Source organism: Drosophila mauritiana, chromosome 2R (assembly GCF_004382145.1).
Source record: "Drosophila mauritiana strain mau12 chromosome 2R, ASM438214v1, whole genome shotgun sequence".
Taxonomy (NCBI): Eukaryota; Metazoa; Arthropoda; class Insecta; order Diptera; family Drosophilidae; genus Drosophila; species Drosophila mauritiana.
The window spans coordinates 8,471,349-8,490,874 of NC_046668.1; the positions used below are offsets into that span (position 1 = coordinate 8,471,349).

The 19,526-nt window shown below is 48.8% G+C and overlaps 3 protein-coding genes across 3 annotated transcripts; all 3 read left to right on the forward strand.

The window, feature by feature from the left end:
• The first annotated feature begins 448 nt into the window (after nucleotides 1-448).
• LOC117136868 (eukaryotic translation initiation factor 3 subunit J) lies at nucleotides 449-2,269 on the forward strand. Its single transcript, XM_033297969.1, has 6 exons — nucleotides 449-617; nucleotides 837-928; nucleotides 1,113-1,226; nucleotides 1,291-1,579; nucleotides 1,644-1,780; nucleotides 1,842-2,269. The coding sequence occupies exons 1-6, from the start codon at nucleotides 602-604 to the stop codon at nucleotides 1,902-1,904; spliced, it is 711 nt and encodes a 236-aa protein (XP_033153860.1). The 5' UTR covers nucleotides 449-601; the 3' UTR covers nucleotides 1,905-2,269.
• A 395-nt stretch (nucleotides 2,270-2,664) lies between these two features.
• LOC117136866 (WD repeat-containing protein 89) lies at nucleotides 2,665-4,131 on the forward strand. Its single transcript, XM_033297966.1, has 3 exons — nucleotides 2,665-2,771; nucleotides 2,827-3,793; nucleotides 3,852-4,131. Exons 1-3 carry the CDS (start codon nucleotides 2,744-2,746, stop codon nucleotides 4,090-4,092), a joined length of 1,236 nt encoding a protein of 411 aa, XP_033153857.1. The 5' UTR covers nucleotides 2,665-2,743; the 3' UTR covers nucleotides 4,093-4,131.
• Nucleotides 4,132-10,639: 6,508 nt separating this feature from the next.
• Nucleotides 10,640-12,193, forward strand: LOC117137997 (segmentation protein even-skipped). Its single transcript, XM_033299784.1, has 2 exons — nucleotides 10,640-10,959; nucleotides 11,030-12,193. The coding sequence occupies exons 1-2, from the start codon at nucleotides 10,821-10,823 to the stop codon at nucleotides 12,019-12,021; spliced, it is 1,131 nt and encodes a 376-aa protein (XP_033155675.1). The 5' UTR covers nucleotides 10,640-10,820; the 3' UTR covers nucleotides 12,022-12,193.
• Nucleotides 12,194-19,526: the final 7,333 nt, after the last annotated feature.

Sequence of the window (19,526 nt, forward strand, 5' to 3'; positions counted from 1 at the left end):
GAACCCCACGACGAGGGAGATTTATCATGAATTTTTCTGAAAAAACTTTTAACTTAAATCTTTAAAGATTTGAAGATTTCCTATCAAAGTTGATAAATTTGTGTTGCATATTAGTTTTTTTTAGTTGGTTTGACATATTTTTGCAATTAATTTAAAGAATTTATCATGAATTTTTCTGAAATAACTGTTGGCTAACTTAAATCTTTAAAGATTTGAAGATTTCCTATCAAAGTTGATAAATTTGTGTTGCATATCAGCTTTTTTAGTTGGCTTGACACATTTTTGCAATTAATTGAAAGAAAAATAACATAATAAAGAAAGGAAAAATATTAGAAAGGAAAAATATTAGAAAGGAAAAATATTAGGGTAAAAAATTTCAAATTTTCGATAGCTCGATATCACTACGAATACTCGATGGCAACAGGCTATCGGCGACGTTACACCCGCATTTTCCGACAGTCGCGCCTTGGCCACACTACAGATCCACAGAAATTTGGTTTTGGAAAATTCCCGAAATCGTTGCCGAGGCTGGAAACAAGTCGATCCCAGCTCCATCCTATCCAGAAGCACAAATCCCGCAAGCAAATAGGCAACCAAAAACATGGCCGACGATTGGGGTAAGTTGCGATTGGCCTAGGCGGGAGAGTGGGCGGTGCGTCATCTGCACGGCGGACAATAAACGTGGTCGCCGTCGCTGTTGTTGCTGCTGCTATTGCTGTTGTTGTTGGAGTGCCATGCAACCAGCCTTGATGAGTATTTTTAGCCCCCGTGCCAACTAACCGTTTGAAACCCTTGTTATTCACCATGTTCCTGGGACTCATCCTGTCACCTGGCAGAATCCGCAGCAGACAGCGATGTGGTCATCCGGCCGACTGCCGCCGCCAGCGTAAACAAGTGGGAGGGCGAGGACGAGGATGAGGACATCAAGGTGCGACTAACGAAATCCAAGTGAGACCGAAAGCAGTGCCGCATTCGAAACCAACTAGCCAAGTGTCCAACAACAAATGGGCCAAAACTTGTTTTCTTGCACACGGTTTCACTTTCGTTTCGCTGTACACGTGTGCACTTTTGCAGCAGACTGATCGAATCATTTGTTTGTTTGCTGCCCACAGGACAGCTGGGAGGATGAGGAGGAAAAAAAGGACGAGGAGAAGCCCACGAAAACAGAAGCACCAGCCAAACCGAAGCCAAATAAGGCGCTAAAAGCCAAACTGGAACAGCAGGCGGTGAGATAAGGCTGAAAAGCAGTTCTCAATCATTGGCTATATTGTCATCATCTGTTCTTAACAGCTTCGAGAGGAGGAAGCGGAGGCAGAACGTCTGGCCAATCTATCGCCTGCAGAAAAGTTGGCTGAAAAACTGCGATTGCAAAAAATCCAGGAGGCCTCTGATCTCAAGCATGCCCAGGAAGCGTTCGGCGTGACGAGTACATGCGGAGGGCTTGACGCCTTCAACCCCGAGACCAAGGAGGAGTTCAAGGAGTTCGGCGCAACGCTTAGCTGGAAGGTGGCGCAGTTCCGTGAGTCTGAGCACTTCCCCCAGTTTGTTGAGGATCTGGTGCGCAGCCTATGCGTGAATCGTGAGTGATTAGCTGGCTGACAATTAAAGGCGGCTTATCTGATTTGATTTTGCACCTTATCTAGTAAGCGCCGCTGACATCAAAAAGGTCAAGATGAACGTGGAGGTCTTGCACTCGGAAAAGCTGAAGCTGGAAAAGGCCAATGCCAAAAAGCCCGCTGGAAAGGGCAAGGGCAAGGTTACTCTCCGCACCGAAAACGACGTGAGTGTTTCAATCCCTGTTCGAGATCAACCAATGAACCTTAAAATTCGCTCTTTTGCAGGACATTGACGGTTACCAAAAGTACGGAAATGACTTCACCGAAGACTATGACGACTTCATGTGAATAGGATCTATAAATGTAGCCCGCATATATCTAATTATTGAATACATAGTTGCTTGTTGAAGAGTTCTTCTTGTTAGAGATGCTGCGCAGGAATAAGAGTCCTTTGTTAAATATAAAATGGCAGAACCTATATAAATATGTAAATATATATTTATATAACCATACAGAACACAAAACGAGATACAGAGTCAAGTCAGGCAATCAAGAAACCTCAACGAACACGCAAATCCAGCTCCAAACCGAAAGAATATTTAGGCAACTGACTTATGGCAACAGCATATGTATGTAGGTCGTATTCGGAACGGCTTCTTGTGAAATTCATTTTTGTATAAAGAATAAAACTACAGATCGATATTAAACGAAAACAAAGAAATCTTGCTTATTGTGCTGCATGGACCTACGAATCTGATGGAAGGAACTGTTGATGATAACAATTGAGTTAATTTTAAATAACCATTACCATAAACTTTTCGAAGAAACCATTATCTAAATTTATTTAAAACGATCATAATGCGCGCCTTGATTTAAAGGCGCTTCACTGTGAATGGCTTTGTTTGAATTGCTATGAAGAAGCATCGCAAAGAATGGTGTGTGATTTGGCTTCAAAATCATATTATTATCTAGTTCTTGAAGCAGTTAGAAATCAATAAAGTTGTCGAATAAGTGGGTTCGTCATAAAAGAAAGACTGCTAATGCATTTAAAGTGCACTTTTATTTATCCATTTCAACTCGTCTATTAAGTAGTCAATGTGCCTTCAGCTAAGGTTAGCTTTAATCTCGCTAAAAGGCCAGCACTGTCGTCATTTAATGCACGTGCGGCAAATCAACAATAAACAAGAATGAGCGACTTTAACAAATATTGCGAAGGTTTTATTAGCTATAAGCCTGGCAAGACAGCCTGATTAATCCGTACATCCTGCAGAAGCTGCGAAGGAGGCGCTGCCCGACTCGGAAGACGAGGAAGACATCGGCGACGAGGACACTTGTAGCGCACAGGATCTTGCCGCCGAATTCCAGCTGAAGTACAAGCCGCAGGACGAAGTCAGCGTGTCCTTGCAGCGTGAATATGTTCTTAGCCTAGCCGCAGATCAGGAATTCTCCCGGATGGCCGCTGGACTGTCCAATTCAGCAGTGCATATCTACAATTTGGATTCGGGCGCCGGGAAACTGGAGAACTTTAGCTACCTGCCGCCCACAGACTCGCCGCAGCACGTAAGCATTTGTGGCGTCCGCTTCCTCGATGAGGGACCACACAACATCCTGGTGGGCACCACCGATGGCTACGTGCGCCTCTACGATCTGCGGCTAAGGGGCGAACAGGCGCGGTTCAAGTACACGCAGCACCCTAATGTGCCTCCGGTGCCCAAGTCGCTTTCGTGCTTCGACAGGAACGCCAACGGCCGGATTATTTGCTGCGGCACCGAACAGTTTCACAGCAACGCGTTCCTGGTGTTCTTCGATGTTCGGGAGCGCCAGCAGATGGGCGTCTACTTCGAAAGCCATGAGGACGATATCACCTCGTTGCGGTTCCATGCTCAGAATCCGGACCTTCTGGCCACAGGGAGTGTGGACGGCCTAGTAAACGTGTTCGATGTGAAGGAGCCAGACGAGGATGAAGCACTGCTTAACACCTTCAACACGGAGAGCAGTGTGTACCGGTTGGCGTGGCACAAAAACGTCTACGACAAAGACATCATATCCTGCGTCACGACAACTGGCGATTTCAAGAGCTACGAGTGCGAGGAGGGCGACGAGGTGGCATCCTTTGAGCGGCAGGATGTCACGGCGGCTATAAGGAGAAAAAAAGCCGCAAACTTCAACCTGATAAATGCCCACAATCAGGACGACGGAGGAGTCTTTCTGCTGGCGGGCACCAACTTCAACAAGGGGTTCGTTATTAACTGACTTTTTGCCTAGAACCCAACCAACTGAATAACCTTCTTTCAGCGAGATCCTGCGCTCTGTTAGCGTTACCTCGAAGAACAGCCTCCAGCCATTGGCCAATTTCCAGGGCAACAAGCAGATCGTCAGAGACAGTCTTTTCGATTCGAAGAGAAGTTTACTTTTTACCGGCGGAGAATCCGGCATTGTTACGGTTTGGACACAGGACGCAAGTGGAACGGCGGTCAGCAGTGAAAAACTGAAGGCCAAGAAGGAGAAGAAGTCGCGCAAGCAGACGCCATATTAAATGTGTATTTATGTTTTAAATAAAGGTTTTTTAAATACAGAATTTTAAATTTAATGGGTCGCAGCGTTGCCAGACGAAACGGGCATGCTTGCTGGCTGACAGAAACTCACTGATGAGAGCGTAGGTCTACGATAGCGGCTTACGTTGTTTAAAAAAGTGTTGCATACTTTTGAGATTGCGTTTAAGCTACGTTTCTTACATATTTTCCACATGACACGGGCATACACCAATGTAGATAAAAAATTTGCTTCAATTTATATAAAATCGAGTATAAAATTATTCACATGGAAATTAAAAAAACCTGCTATGTAAGACGTTACAAATTATCAAAACCTCTAATAACTTTGTCTAATTTATTCCTACATAGAACGGTTCAGAGTCATTTGGTTACTATTTAACTCCTTTATTGGCTTATGTATGTACTTACATACGTAATTATTAAAATTAATAATATCTTGAATGCTAAAAGCCCATCCTAAGCGGTTTCTATTGGAAAACGCTCAAGAAATAAAAGCCATTCAACGATGATTCAATTCACCCCCAGCCTGCGCACTCAGTGCTCACTTTCTGCTCGCAGCAAGGTCTGCTGAGTAAAAAATTAGCACATCCTCAGCGCTGATAAACGCATCCTTAAAACACCCCCTGCCCATCCCACCAGCCAGGCAGCCAAGCAACCATCCGTCCATCCTGCATCCGCATCCCTTCGCACAGAGAGCGGCCCAATTAGTGCTGCAGTAGGCATTTCGAATCCGTGCCCACAAATCGGCTAATCCGCTGCCACTGCCTGCCGATCCAGAGTCCTGAGTCCAAAAGTCCTGTGTGCAATGTCCAGATTTCCGAGTCGCAGAGTCTAAATGTTGACAAATACAACACCTACGATACAAATAAAATTGCTACAGAAGTACCACCTAAAAACGGGCACAACCGGAACGACTTAATTTTCTCAAATTTACAGAAACAGACGATGACATAGGAATGGGAATGGAAATGGTGATGGAAACACAGGAAGATATCTCGACGCCGCCACTGAAGCTGTGGGTTTGCTCCTGCCGAGCGAATCCAACGCGAGTAGGGTCCCATTCGGGGCCGGAGTAGCCAGAGTCCTGCAGCTCACTCGAAACCGCCACTCACCGTGGCTAATTGCCCATCAATAAAGGGCCCGGGCAGCGAGGAATTCCTCCGAAAGCCGGGTCCTCCGTTCTCCAGCCGAAGATTTCCTCGAGCAACCAAAATATTATGGTGTGCCCCGCTGTTCTCGCACAGTCAGCGCGAATTTGCTGCGGTGAGTCGATGCTGTTTCGCAGGACCTTCTTCCCTCTTCCTCTCCCTCTTGCTCTGGCTGTCCCTGTTCCTCTGCAGTTCCTTTGCTCCTTTGGCGGCACTATGTCCTGTCGTCGTTGTTTTCCTGTGATTTGACATGTCTGTTAGCAGGATGCCTGACCCTGAGGCCGAGTCCTGGACTCAGTGTCCACTGTTCCACTTTGATGTGATTCGTCAGTGCGGTGGACTACTGCTACTGCTCTCTTGCAGGACTGCGTCTTGAGTCCTGTCCGGCTGCCCCCTCCCGCGAACTCTGACCCTGCACTCTGCGGCTTTCCAGCGGCGTTTGTTGGCGAATCTGACCCCGAGCTCCTGCTGCTCCTTCGCTCCTTCTCCGCTCTTTGGCCTTCGCCCGAATCGAAATTGGTCACAGCTCCGAGTGAATTGCCCCGGAGACCGCAATGCGCTGTATTTATAGTAAACGTGTCCGATTGATTTGGCCACCCGTGGCGGCTCTGTCACAGATGCCTCAATTTGCATCTATCAAATGGTTTACATGGCTCTAAAAAGGTCCCTCGATGGGTCGCCAATGTGGTGGCTTCTCAACATTGCGAGGCTCTTACTTGTGAATTATTAAATGTAACTACAGCGATATAAGTCATGGCAGTTTCTGTTTTCTTTATGGGAGGTAACTTAACATGTAATATGAATACCAAAGAGCTCAAGTTGCAAATATGAATAAAGTATGTATATTACACATGATCCAATTTAGCTGACAATCATGATAATGTTCCTGGTTATCTCGTTGTAATATCCTTTCTCAAAATAAAAATCAGATATGTGTAACAAAAAGTTAAGGAATGGTAATAAAATCAAATTAATTAGAATTATCTTCGTGAGTCTAAAAAAAATGGAAATAATCTATGCCATGATGTGTCCTACTTTGAGATTTCGCCCCTGCCCTCATTGATGGTTTCCCGGGGCTACTTGGCCCAAAAATCCCGGCCGGCCAAAAAGATGATCCTTAAAAAAGAAACCGCTAATCATTGGGCCGCACAAAGAGCGGACAATCGCTCACCTAATTATTTGGCCCGATTGTGAGAAGCGGACAGTCGGCTCGTGGACGCTTTTTGTGGCCTCTTTTTGTTCCGACAAAAAGCGAGCCAATTTTTTTCTTTCTGGGCCACTTTGTTGCTCTTTTTATGAGTTTTTTCCATTGTCACTTTTTCCGGGCCTGCCTCGCAGCCCTCGATTCCCGCGATGCCTGCCCTACAAACCTCCTAATTACGGTAGTTAGTCGTTGTCCGGACAGGAGAATATGCGGAAGGACATGCGTGCGTTTATTGCCCGCTCGAATTTCCACTAAAAATTGGGCCGGAAAAAAAAACTAGGTAGGACTAGGAACTGGAAACTAGCAAAGCGGACGCGCCTTTTTATTGGTGCACCTTCGGCAGAACCGCAGGATAACAGCAGTAAAAGCGACGACGAGGACACAAGGATCCTCGAAATCGAGAGCGACCTCGCTGCATTAGAAAACTAGATCAGTTTTTTGTTCTGGCCGGCCGATTTTTGTGCCCGGTGCTCTCTTTACGGTTTATGGCCCCGTTCCCATTTCCCAGCTCCTTTGTTCCGGGCTCAGAAATCTGTATGGAATTATGGTATATGCAGATTTTTATGGGTCCCGGCGATCCGGTTCGCGGAACGGGAGTGTCCTGCCGCGAGAGGTCCTCGCCGGCGATCCTTGTCGCCCGTATTAGGAAAGTAGATCACGTTTTTTGTTCCCATTGTGCGCTTTTTTCGCTGCGCTAGTTTTTTTCCCCGAACCCAGCGAACTGCTCTAATTTTTTAATTCTTCACGGCTTTTCATTGGGCTCCTGGAAAAACGCGGACAAGGTTATAGCGCTCTACTTACCTGTAATGGTGGCCATAACTCGCACTGCTCTCGTTTTTAAGATCCGTTTGTGTTTGTTTGTCCGCGTTTTTACGAGCTCGTTCCTTCGGTTCCAACCATGTCCAAAATATGCCAGTTTGTTTTTGTCTCTGGCAATTATTGGAAATTTCATTGGGTCGATTGGGTCGATGTCGCTGCCTTCCTTCCTCTTCCCTCGGGAAAAGTGACTAGGTTGGGCCACAAAAATCGCTGCTCCTGGAGACCAGTGAAATGGATTTGTGCATTAAAAATGCGAGACAAACCCCAAGATTCCTCCACTGCTTTTTTTATATTGCCCACTGCTAAATGCAGCTAATTCGTCGATTGTCTGAAAAGCGTTCTTCAAGCTGAATCACTTTTTTATGATGTTTGCTAGAAAATTAAATTACTTATGTTGCCATTCATACATCCCCTCACATTTTATGGCCATTTGAGTGTGCAGGGTGCAAAGTTCTGTCTTAAGTGGCGGATGGAAACCACCACATTTACTCGAGGGATGATGTGCTCTAATACCTCCTCATCAAATGGGATGGTCTCTATGGCAAAGCAAAATCTTTGTAAAATGAGGCGGAGTTAAAAAAATACCATGATATAGCCTTTTAAAATATTGCAAGATTGTTAGAATTGTCTGGAAATGTCAATATCCTTTTTTATTTAAGCGTGTGTAGTCTCAATATATGCTTACTTAAGCTTAAAAGCGCATATAAATTAATAAAATATACCTTTTTATTAGCACAAAAATGAAACAAATGGTATAGTAATTTAGCAAGTCAACCGATTATTTAAGAAATTATTCAAAATGAAATAATATATATGTGCGTATTTTTTTAAAGAATCTGTCATGTGGATTTCTAAAATAGATTGCCAAACAAATTATAAGTATATATGTATACATATGTCAACTAATAAACTTAGCAAGTAAAATTTACCTGCAAGGATCTATATATTTATTGGATCAATTATGTAAAAAACTGAGCTGGCACTCTTCCAACGAATGGGACTTCGAGGACTCCGTGCTGAATCACTTACTCAACCCATCCCAACTCATGCAATCCGCGCAATCATCATAAATTTTGGTCTTTTTGTTGTAATTGTTTTATGGCAGAAATTACTCAATCATCAAGCATAATTCCCTCGTTTTCGCCGTTTTATTGCCAATTTTTGCACTGCCTTTGCCTTTTTCCCGCCCTTCCCTCAGCGTTTTGCGAATCTTCGCCTTCGCATTTCTATTGCGCGGACAATCCGGCCAGTGTGTTGGCCATTTACTTGCCATGATGACGGGCATAATCAGCGAGATCGGCGCTTTGTGAGTGCAGAATGTGCAATAAAGCGGCAACAATCGGCAGGGATTCGCCTTCCCGTATTCCGGGTATTGCCGGCCCGGGAAAATGCGAAAGTGTTTGCGGATCGCAAACGGTATCTAGATGGTAGATAGAGGATTGAGTATTCAACAGAGGCAGGTACTCCCGCGGCCGGACACTTTCGCCTAACCAAGCCAGTCCAACCCATCCCAATCCAATCCAACCCACCCGATCGCCATAAAGGGTATTTACTGTCGCTGCCGCAGAGCCTCGCTTGACGACTTAACCCAAGCGGTCGTTTCGCGTCCATTCTCCGGACGGAGTCAAAGACAAAGGCCGGCGGAGGTGGACAATAGGCAAGGTTGTTGCTTGTGGGTAGGGTTTGAGCTATGAGCTGTGAGCTGTTAGCCCTGAACCCCGAACCTCGAGAATTGAACCTTTCCCGGGGCAGGAAGGCTTGCATGTGGGCCTTTTCCAGGTCGGCCAGTAGGTAGAGTAGATGCGATGCGGCTATTCCGGGCGAGTTAATGCCAATGCAAATTGCGGCGCAATATAACCCAATAATTTGAAGTAACTCGCAGGAGCGAGGTATCCTTCCAGGTTACCCGGTACTGCATAACAATGGAACCCGAACCGTAACTGGGACAGATCGAAAAGCTGGCCTGGTTTCTCGCTGTGTGTGCCGTGTTAATCCGTTTGCCATCAGCCAGATTATTAGTCAATTGCAGTTGCAGCGTTTCGCTTTCGTCCTCGTTTCACTTTCGAGTTAGACTTTATTGCAGCATCTTGAACAATCGTCGCAGTTTGGTAACACGCTGTGCCCTACTTTCATTTAGACGGAATCGAGGGACCCTGGACTCTAATCGCACAACGAAACCGGGTTGCGAAGTCAGGGCATTCCGCCGATCTAGCCATCTAGCCATCGCCATCTTCTGCGGGCGTTTGTTTGTTTGTTTGCTGGGATTAGCCAAGGGCTTGACTTGGAACCCAATCCCGATCCCTAGCCCGATCCCAATCCCAATCCCTTGACCTTTTCATTAGAAAGTCATAAAAACACATAATAATGATGTCGAAGGGATTAGGGGCGCGCAGGTTAAGGCCGCGCAATTAACGGACTAGCGAACTGGGTTATTTTTTTGCGCCGACTTAGCCCTGATCCGCGAGCTTAACCCGTCTTGAGCCGGACAGCAGGTAGTTGTGGGTGGACCCCACGACTTTTTTGGCCCAACCTCCAACCTAACTTGCGCAAGTGGCAAGTGGCCGGCTTGCTGGCCCAGGAGAGGAGGCACTATCGCCCTGGTACAGTTGGTACGCTGTGCATGATTATATCATCATAATAAATGTTTTGCCCAACGAAACCGAAAACTTTTCAAATTAAGTCCCGGCAACTGGGTCCCCATTTTCCATTTTCCATGTTCTGCGGGCAAGGGCGGCCATTATCTCGCTACAGCAGATCCCAAATGGTTATGGCTGGACACCCCTGCCGCTCCAACGGGGTGGATGAAGCTCCAACACCCGAAAGTCATGGCAGCCATGGCAGTGTGGGGCTGTTAAACGTGCGGCATAATATTAAGACTTCATAAAAGCGCAAATAATTTGCTGGCAAGCGATCGATAATACACACATATATATAGTGGGATACACACACTCTCTGCCGACGAACACACACCACCCGACCCGACTGAGCGGCATAATGCCATATCATTCTTGATGAAGCCGATAAAATCCCATTATTAAGGGGGCCCGCCCGTCCCGCTCGCTCCTGCGGAGCACCCGCCTGCGGGCGGGCGAGACAAAAGATTCGCTCATCCGCTATGAATACCAAATCGGAGCTCTCTCTCTCCAGGTCGGGAGTGCCATGGCCAGCACGGCCAGGACCTCCTCATGGTCCTGCCGAGCAGAGAGCGCGGCTCCATCCCGCTGCTCCGGCTCCTGCTCCTCCGCTTTGTCCCGCCTCGTTATCGCCGCTCAGCACCGAGCGCACAGCAGCGCATCCACTCTCAGCACCGCACGATTAGCACCGTTCCGCTCAGGCTGTCCCGCTCGCACCTGCCTGGGCCGCTGCGATTGGCCGCTCCCAGCGACGGCGGCCATTTGCCTGCAGAGCGCAGCGGTATAAAAGGGCGCGGGGTGGCTGAGAGCAGCACACTCGAGCTGTGACCGCCGCACAGTCAACAACTGCCTTCGTTACTCTCCTCCGACTAAGCCAACTTTGAATCACAAGACGCATTCCAAACATGCACGGATACCGAACCTACAACATGGAGAGCCACCATGCCCACCACGACGCCAGTCCCGTGGACCAGAAGCCCCTGGTCGTGGACCTCTTGGCCACCCAGTACGGCAAGCCCCAGACACCGCCTCCCTCGCCAAATGGTAAGTTGAAAGATAAAGCCGAGCAAACGTGACAATTTACTTACACCCAATCTTTCCTCTCTCCAAACAGAATGCCTATCCAGTCCGGATAACTCCTTGAACGGCAGCCGCGGCTCGGAGATTCCCGCCGACCCGTCGGTGCGCCGCTACCGCACCGCCTTCACCCGTGACCAGCTGGGTCGCTTGGAGAAGGAGTTCTACAAGGAGAACTACGTGTCCCGTCCCCGTCGCTGCGAACTGGCCGCCCAGCTGAATCTCCCGGAGAGCACGATCAAGGTGTGGTTCCAGAACCGCCGCATGAAGGACAAGCGCCAGAGGATCGCCGTCGCCTGGCCCTACGCAGCCGTCTACTCCGACCCCGCCTTCGCCGCCTCCATCCTCCAGGCCGCCGCCAACAGCGTGGGCATGCCCTATCCGCCCCCCCCCCCCCCCGCTGCCGCCGCTGCTGCCGCCGCCGCTGCCGTGGCCACCAATCCCATGATGGCCACCGGAATGCCCCCGATGGGCATGCCCCAGATGCCCACGATGCAAATGCCCGGACACTCAGGACATGCCGGCCATCCCTCTCCCTACGGACAGTACCGCTACACGCCCTACCACATCCCCGCCCGCCCGGCGCCGCCACATCCCGCTGGCCCTCATATGCACCATCCGCACATGATGGGATCCAGCGCCACGGGATCGTCGTACTCCGCCGGAGCCGCCGGCCTTTTGGGCGCCCTGCCCTCCGCCTCCTGCTACACCGGACTGGGTGTGGGTGTGCCCAAGACCCAGACGCCGCCGCTGGATCTGCAGTCGTCGTCATCGCCGCACTCCTCCACGCTGTCGCTCTCGCCAGTGGGATCCGATCACGCCAAGGTGTTCGACCGCAGTCCAGTGGCTCACTCAGCTCCATCAGTTCCTGCTCCCGCTCCGCTGACCACCACCAGCCCGCTGCCCGCTCCCGGCCTCCTGATGCCCAGTGCCAAGCGGCCCGCCTCCGACATGTCGCCGCCGCCGACGACAACCGTGATTGCGGAGCCCAAGCCTAAGCTCTTCAAGCCCTACAAGACTGAGGCGTAAGCCCGCGATCCACATCCCCATCCTGCTCCCCCAAAGATTGTACAAACTAGTCTTAGTCAGCCCCATCTATTTATTCCCGAAGATTGTACAGATTGTAGAGTAGCTAATTGTAGTCATAATTAAGGCGCAAAATCAAATTAAGAAATAAATGCGAAAATAACATTGAAAATTATACGACACACACTGTTTATTTGCACTACCTGGTACCTGGTAGTATCTACATATATATGTACATATACCTGAGCTGAATCGCTTTTATGGACCTGGCTCTCTGGATTAGCTGTGGAGAAACCTGGCGGGACAGCTGCTCTGCTCTGCGCTGCGCTGCTGGCTGCTGACCTTCCCAGGGAAACTGTGGCAAATCGAACGGAAGAGTGACGGAGCGGCAGAGCGTGCCGAGTGTCCTTCGGAGTGGCCACCCACAATCAGGAGTAAGGGTTCCCGATGCGGATGCCGATTCGGCACCGGCGGGGGAAGGGAACAACATCCACGGGGGATTGGCACAAGCCAATGGCTTATTAATGCGATCCGAGCGGATCCAAGCGGGAGGGCCCATTGCAAATGCAGGGACACCCCGCTGGGCGTCGACCTTGGCGAGAAGTTGGGCCCACTCCCTGCCACGCGTCAGGTTGCATTGCCCATGGAATCAATTTCGGTGTCCTCGGATTGCATTGGGCTCGGCTAATTAATTGTCACCTCACCCGTTGAGTTACTTGTTCGTTTGTTGGTCCTGGCCTTATGTTTGCTTTCTCTTCTCCATCGCCAGGCAATTGTCATAATTGAGAAATCATCGGAAGGACGAGCCAGTGCGAGAGAGAGAGAGGGTTGCTGGTAGAGTCCTTCTCGAATCAAATCCCTATTTAATTGACGTGCAAAACATGTGTTTCAATTGCTCAGCCGTGGTGTAAAGGGGTGTCAATTGCTCATAATCCCGCAGCTAAAAAAAAACAAAGTCAACCCAGAGGCAGGGACTCGAATGGAATCGAAGTGGAGTGGGTAAACGATGTGAGGCACAAGGATGTAGATACAGCCACGGATGCTGATACACCCAGCCAGCCACCCCTGATCCCGGCTGTGTCTAATATCTAATTGAGCGCCTGGCATCAAAACATGTTTTGACACTTGCCAGCCGAGCCAAATGGGCATAAAAAATGGTCCGTGAAGTGTTATCCTTGGAGTTGGAGTGCCACTCACACACCCCTTTCCTTTGCTGGTGTTTTGCGGAGTTTCGTCTCGTGTTTTCACTTGGGGGATGCGAACACACAAGTGGCAGCATTTTATGATTTGATAATAAAGATACGCGCCACGGTTCCGCCCTGGGGAATTCCCCAGCAGATTCGGATACAGTAAATTAAAAAATAGCCAAACAGGAAATCTCTGCAGGATTGCCGGCGGGGGAATCCGATTGCTGGGTGGTTGACGTAGCTGGCGCAGGTTGATAATTAATCATGTGGGGATTAGGGATTAGGCTTGTTGAAATCCAGAAATCATCAAGTTGTTTATTGCAAAATTATGCGACTAGCTGCCCGAATGGCAGGCGAGAGGATTAGTTTGTCCAAAGGGCAGATGGGAACTGATGAATCCGAATATCATCCACATCCACAGCTGCTCGTCCGGCGGCATAAAAGAGTTAACTGATTTCGAGGGAGTAAATGCGATATTATTATCAATTAGGCATTCGCCTCTAATTCGGCATTGTCTCCGCCAGAGAAACGAGAATCCCGATATTTCCAGCGTTTATGGGGGCAATCAATGCTGCGATCCAGTGGATACATGACCGCGCAGATGCTCAGATACCCAGATACTCAGATACTTAGATACACAGCCCATGAATGGGTGCCACTTCATGCGAAGTTCTCCCACGAAACAATGTATTATTCAAGAGCCAAGGCTCTACGCATTTACCATATGATGTGCAAACAAAATTAAGTTTTATTGGGGCGTGATGAGTGGTGAGCGAGGAACTAGGGATTGTCGAGGATGGGTTTCTGTTTCTGTTTCGGTTTCTGTTTCTGTTTCTGATTTCTTTTAATAGTGAATTAGCACCTCGGAATCGGGCGTTTATGGCGCAAACTCTCCTCTTGCCAGCTGACGGAGCCGACAAAAGGCAGCTTTTGTGGCCAAGACGACCGCAATTCGGGCTCTCCATCGATTTATGAGCTACGAATTTCACACTAACTGTCAATGAATATAAAGTGATCATCAGAGGGCGAGGCGCGGTGGATCTCCCGCCGGTGGACACGGCGAGATCTGAGGCTGGAGCCGGGAATCTGGTTGTTATCCAATCCCATGCCGAGCTACAGAGAGCCAGTGAGATTCCCAGAGCTGGATACTCCAAACTGCGATACTCCATTCACGTGGTAATTGCAGTCGAGAGCTGAGAGCGCTAAACGAAGTCGAAAATGCTTTATGACCCTGCCAATAGATGAGGGGTTTTGCAATCAGCCAGCGGATGAATAAACATCTTTGTAAAATGATGATGCCAGCACTGAAATAATTTCACACGTTTCTCGCACACACAGCATCTATCTAGTGTGTGTATGCGTCATGAGGGGCAGAGATTCGGATTCGGAGTCGGAATCGAAATCGGATTCAGATACTTTATAGGCATGGTATTTGCCAATTTGCACGCTGCCCATTAACGGACCATGCGCCGTTTATCGGACTCGTATTCGAGCCATTCTGCCAATCCATTTTCACGGATATTAACGCACTGATAATCGCGACAATCAAACTCGTGTTTAGCCAACAGTCGCAGCATTTCCATACTGGGGGTGGTCTCTGCTGGGTGTTGCGAATGCGTCGCCAATTGGTCAGGGTTCACTGTAAATGGCCCAGCCAAATGGGAAGCGGCAGTTGAGGAGGGCCCGAATCAATTGCCCTGATGGATGCTGCGGCTGTCCAAAGTTGCAGCTTTTCGGGTCACTCCGGCTGGGGCAGGAGGGCTATAAATCCGCAGGCCAGATAATGAAACTAGAATGATTGAGGCAATCACTGGTGTGGCCAGCAGCCTGCTGGCGGAGTGTCCTCCGCTCTGCGCATGTCCTGGATACACACAGCTCGGCGCACATAGCGATAGATACAGATGCAGATACAGATACAGATGCAGAGATACATAGAGCACTTTACATTATGTGGCGAAGGACTGGCGATTACCGATTCCGCAGTTCAGGACCTCTGGATTTGCGATCCTGCGCACGACGTGTCAACTTTATTGCGGTTTGACTTTGCCGCGGCCCCTCGAAACTCACAAACGTATCCTGGAACCCAGGATCCCTGGGCTCTGGGCTCTGGACTCTGGACTATCCGTCGACCCTCCATATCCATGATTTACAATTCTCGTTTTTTTCGCGTTATTTTTTTAGGGGCTTTAATGACCGTCGTAAAGCCGCAGGAGGACTGGGCCTAGGACCAGGACTCTGCTCACATTTCGCGCACTGATTCTAAAAAATGAAATCATTTTTTCTTGAATTTCACGGCGCGCCTCGAGCAGGACTCTTTGTTCTCGGCCAGGCAATTGTCCTTTTTTGCGCTCGGCTCTCAGTTTTTTCGGCCAGCGGGCATTACCTACATGGCGTTTTATGGCGGAGATGATATTCGCCTGGGATCGGTTCCGTTTTTTAGGCCATAAAAATTAGGCGGCATAAAAAAACTGCATTGGAATTCTAGTTCTAGTTTCAGGTTTTTAGGTTTCCAGGTTTCTGCCAGACCGCCTAGATTCGCATTTCGCGGAATTCGGAAGCGGAACAGAATGCCAGAATGGACAGAATCCTGGCTGACCTTGCCTTTTGGCCAGGGGCCGTAAAAAAATTGACTCGCTGCGGTGCGCGGAATATTTTTTAAATCTGACTTTCCAACAATCCTGATCTGGGTTCGAATCGTAAAAAAAATGCAGAACAAAAAGCGGGCATTTTCGACTGCAAATGATCTGTTAATGGGCCGGGCTAAAAAACTAAGTCACAAAGTCACAAGGTTGTCCGGGAAACTGACCCGGTTAAGAATGTCTGTCTGTACCGAGAAGGACGCAGGACAGTCAGCACTTCAAAGCTCCCACCGCCCGAAGGATTCCCCGAAGATTCACACGGCTGGATGGGGGGATCACCGTTTGATCAGAAACCGCCGTCGTTAACGGCCACAAAAAGCAAGTGACATGCAAATTAGCCAGATAGCAAGGTCAGGCCGCCCTTAATGGGCGTGACCGCTGGATCTCCCTCCCTTCCCTCCCCGCCCCTTCTACGGCAAAGGAACCGCCAACGGCAGCAGTACCATCACCACAACCACCGATCGATCGATCGAGTGACCTTCGACCTGCCGCATTGTTATCTGCGTGCTGCGATTTTTTCTTCATTTTTCACAGGCCATTTGCGTGCGCTCCTGCTGTCCTTGGTGTGTCCTTTTAGCATGCGTGTCCTTTTTAGCATGCTAAAAATCAAGCGATCGACAATCTGCGCGATCTTAGCCGGAATCGGGATTAGTCGTTTATGGCCCAAGCCCTCAATCCTCCATAAAACACTAAGCGCTTTCGCCTAATGTATGTATATCTTGATATTTGGAAATCTCACTATGGGTATGGGTATCGGTATCTGTATCTGTTTCTGTTGCTGTGATGAATAAACAACTTCTTAATGGGATGCTGCTCAAAATGGCTCCCACTCATCCCCATTGGCGGCTGGGAGAGTCGTTGGGCATCCGGAAGCGGGGGCAGCCAAAAATATACCCACATCCCATGGATGCCATCAATTAGCATACAATTAAAAAATGCTTAAACAGGGAAATCGACTTGGGATGCGAGTGGTTCGGCCGCAGATGCAGCCGCAGCCGCATTTGTATCTCCAAGTGGCGGGCAGCAGATCAAAGCGACGACAACATAATTGCTGCTTCACTTCACAGTTCTCAGGCACTTAAGATATGTATGTTGCATACATAGCTATTGCGAGTCCGGATCTGCAGCTTCCCCTATCGATCTTCCCTTTTTTTGTCTGACTGACTGACTGCCGGTGGGCCCTTGAGAAGCGATGGCGCCTGCTAATTGAGATCGCGGCGATCCCTTGGATGCCCACTTGAGGAGTTGTCCTTTAATGGGCGAGGCGCGGAAGTGCAGGACTTCCTGGTGTCCTTGAGCGACCGGAGCAGATCTAAATAGGGATCGGAATCGGGATTGGATCGGGATATGCACAACACGGTAATGATAAGCAGGAGGATGCACTGTATCCGTACCTGAGCCCACTGATCCCCGGCAAGTCCGAGACAAATCCACAAATATTGTCAACTCTTTGGCTCTAATCTGAGGCCTAATCACTTCCCTGAAATGCATAATTGTGCCGCGGCTTTTGATACGCTCCTGGCGGAGAAGGAGATGAGGAAAGGATGCCCGGGAACCGCAGCCAAGTGGCAGTTGAGATTGGCAAATCCTCCAGCGGACAATGCCCAGAGAATGGGCAACAAGTAGCGGCGAATTAGCAATCCTATCATGCTTTTATGGCCGGCCAACTCTTGCCCGCGCATCTCAGTTCATCCGAAGCGGGACCAGGTCCAGGTTCAGGTCGAGGTCCAGTACCCCTGCTATCCTGTCAACCCCTTTAGGGCGATAATCCTTCTAAATGTTTGCATTAATTTCGAGGCGTGGACGGATTAGGGCGTGCTGACTGGGCGGAACCCGCAGCAGAAACCGCCGAGGACACTGCACCGACTGACCTGCAGCCTGCAGATCTCTGATCTCCGATCTGTAATCCTTTCGCATTTGCAACTGACTTCTGCACTGGGTCCGCCCCTAATCCTTCCGCCGAGAAGGCGGCAGAGTCGCGAGGTCCTGGCCCGGGGTAATGGGATTATCTGCGATTACCCCAGATGATCCGCAGAAAGTCAATCTGGTTCAGGAGCTAATTGTCAGCGAAGTCAACTAAATCCAATCCTTTCGCGCCCCCTTCTGTTTATTTGTTTGTTTTCGTTTGTTTTGAGAATTTCTGGCAATTAAGTTGCCCGTTTTGATGCGCGGGGGCGGGTGCATCAAATCCTTTCGGCATACCTGTCGAGCACAAATGCTGAATTCCGCATCCCATGGATACCCAGATATTCAGATATCCCAAGGCCGCAAAGTCAACAAGTCGGCAGCAAATTTCCTTTTGTCCAGCGATGTGTTTTTTTTAGCCATAACTCGCTGCATTGTTTGGGCCAAGTTTTTCTTCTGCCAAATTGCGGAGATGATGCGGGGATTATGCGCTGATTGCGTGCAATTATGGACATCCTGCGAGGCCCCGAGTAACTTCCTGCTAAATCCTTTCATGCGTCTACAGAACCCCTTTGTGTCCCGTTCGCCGGGAGTCCTTGACGGGTCCTTCGACTATCCGCTTACAGCAGCTTGCGTAAAATTTCATAACCCTACGAGCGTCTCTTCCGCGGAATCCCTGGCATTATCCTTTTTACCTCTTGCCAATCCGTTGGCTAAAAAACGGCTTCGACTTCCGCGTAACTGCTGGACAACAAAGACAAAAAACGGCGAAAGGACGGCGATTTCCAGGTAGCATTGCGAATTCCGTCAAACTAAAGGACCGGTTATATAACGGGTTTATATGGCCAGGATCTCGGCAAGGATCTCCAGGACCGCCAGAAGCTGAGTAAAACTGCAGGCTCTGTTTTGATTTCTGCAACTTCAGTTAACTGCCCGGGATGGCCAGCAATTGCCGGCAATTATAAAACAGCGCAGATGTGACTCAGCTTCCATATCTATCTCTGTATCTCATGCCGAAAATCGGGGGTGGGGAGCGGAGGGACGGGGTGCGTGGGTGGCTTGGCTGGCAGGGGGGCGGAGGTTCAGCGGGTGATAAATGTGCGTGATTTGGAATGAATGCGCATCGATTAAAACCGCAGGGCAATCAATTTAGCGCCTTTTACGCCAAATTGGCTCGTACACAACCAATTAATGTCAGCGGGTGAACTGACACCCTCGCCCTCCACCGCATCCTCCTTCCCGCTGTTGGCCATCCACCCCCGAAAAACAATTACAACAACGAAGACAAGCCGAGGGACTGCTGCAGATTCCGCTCAATAAACCTCCAATAAAGCGAATCCAGCGTGAGGCGTCGACGTCTAATTGCTGTTAACTCGTCAACTAGGAGAACGCTCCATCCTCGCCCTTGTGCGGCTCCTTGGAAGCCTGATTAAACGGATTGGAGGTGCGAGGTGTACAGTCGGGCGTCCGTAAGAGCAACCAGTCTTTGGTGGAAGTAAAAAAGATCGACAAACTTAAATAAGCTTTATATGTACGTATAATTTATCAGGCTTATAGCTCTAGGAATGCAATTTAATTAAAACATTTCCTTTTCATAACAAATTGCTAGATCTACTAAGAAGGACGTCGCAGAAGAACCTACTATTATAAACTGCACGATTTATATTTATATTATATTATTGTGTACAAATTTCAATCAAAAAAGTATACATTCTATCTTAGTAATTAATTACCTGAATAAAGACTTTTGAAGTATATCATAGCCAATATGTTACTC

What these genes read in the sequence shown, in the direction of transcription:
- LOC117136868 (XM_033297969.1), top strand. An exon ending in ACGAGGATGAGGACATCAAG is followed by an intron (nt 929 to 1,112) that starts GTGCGACTAACG and finishes TGCTGCCCACAG; the next exon opens with GACAGCTGGGAGGATGAGGA. An exon ending in CTCTCCGCACCGAAAACGAC is followed by an intron (nt 1,781 to 1,841) that starts GTGAGTGTTTCA and finishes GCTCTTTTGCAG; the next exon opens with GACATTGACGGTTACCAAAA.
- LOC117136866 (XM_033297966.1), top strand. Translation starts at nt 2,744, where the DNA reads ATGAGCGACTTTAACAAATATTGCGAAG. An exon ending in CTTTAACAAATATTGCGAAG is followed by an intron (nt 2,772 to 2,826) that starts GTTTTATTAGCT and finishes TACATCCTGCAG; the next exon opens with AAGCTGCGAAGGAGGCGCTG. An exon ending in GGCACCAACTTCAACAAGGG is followed by an intron (nt 3,794 to 3,851) that starts GTTCGTTATTAA and finishes ACCTTCTTTCAG; the next exon opens with CGAGATCCTGCGCTCTGTTA.
- LOC117137997 (XM_033299784.1), top strand. Translation starts at nt 10,821, where the DNA reads ATGCACGGATACCGAACCTACAACATGGAGAGCCACCATGCCCACCAC. An exon ending in ACCGCCTCCCTCGCCAAATG is followed by an intron (nt 10,960 to 11,029) that starts GTAAGTTGAAAG and finishes CTCTCCAAACAG; the next exon opens with AATGCCTATCCAGTCCGGAT.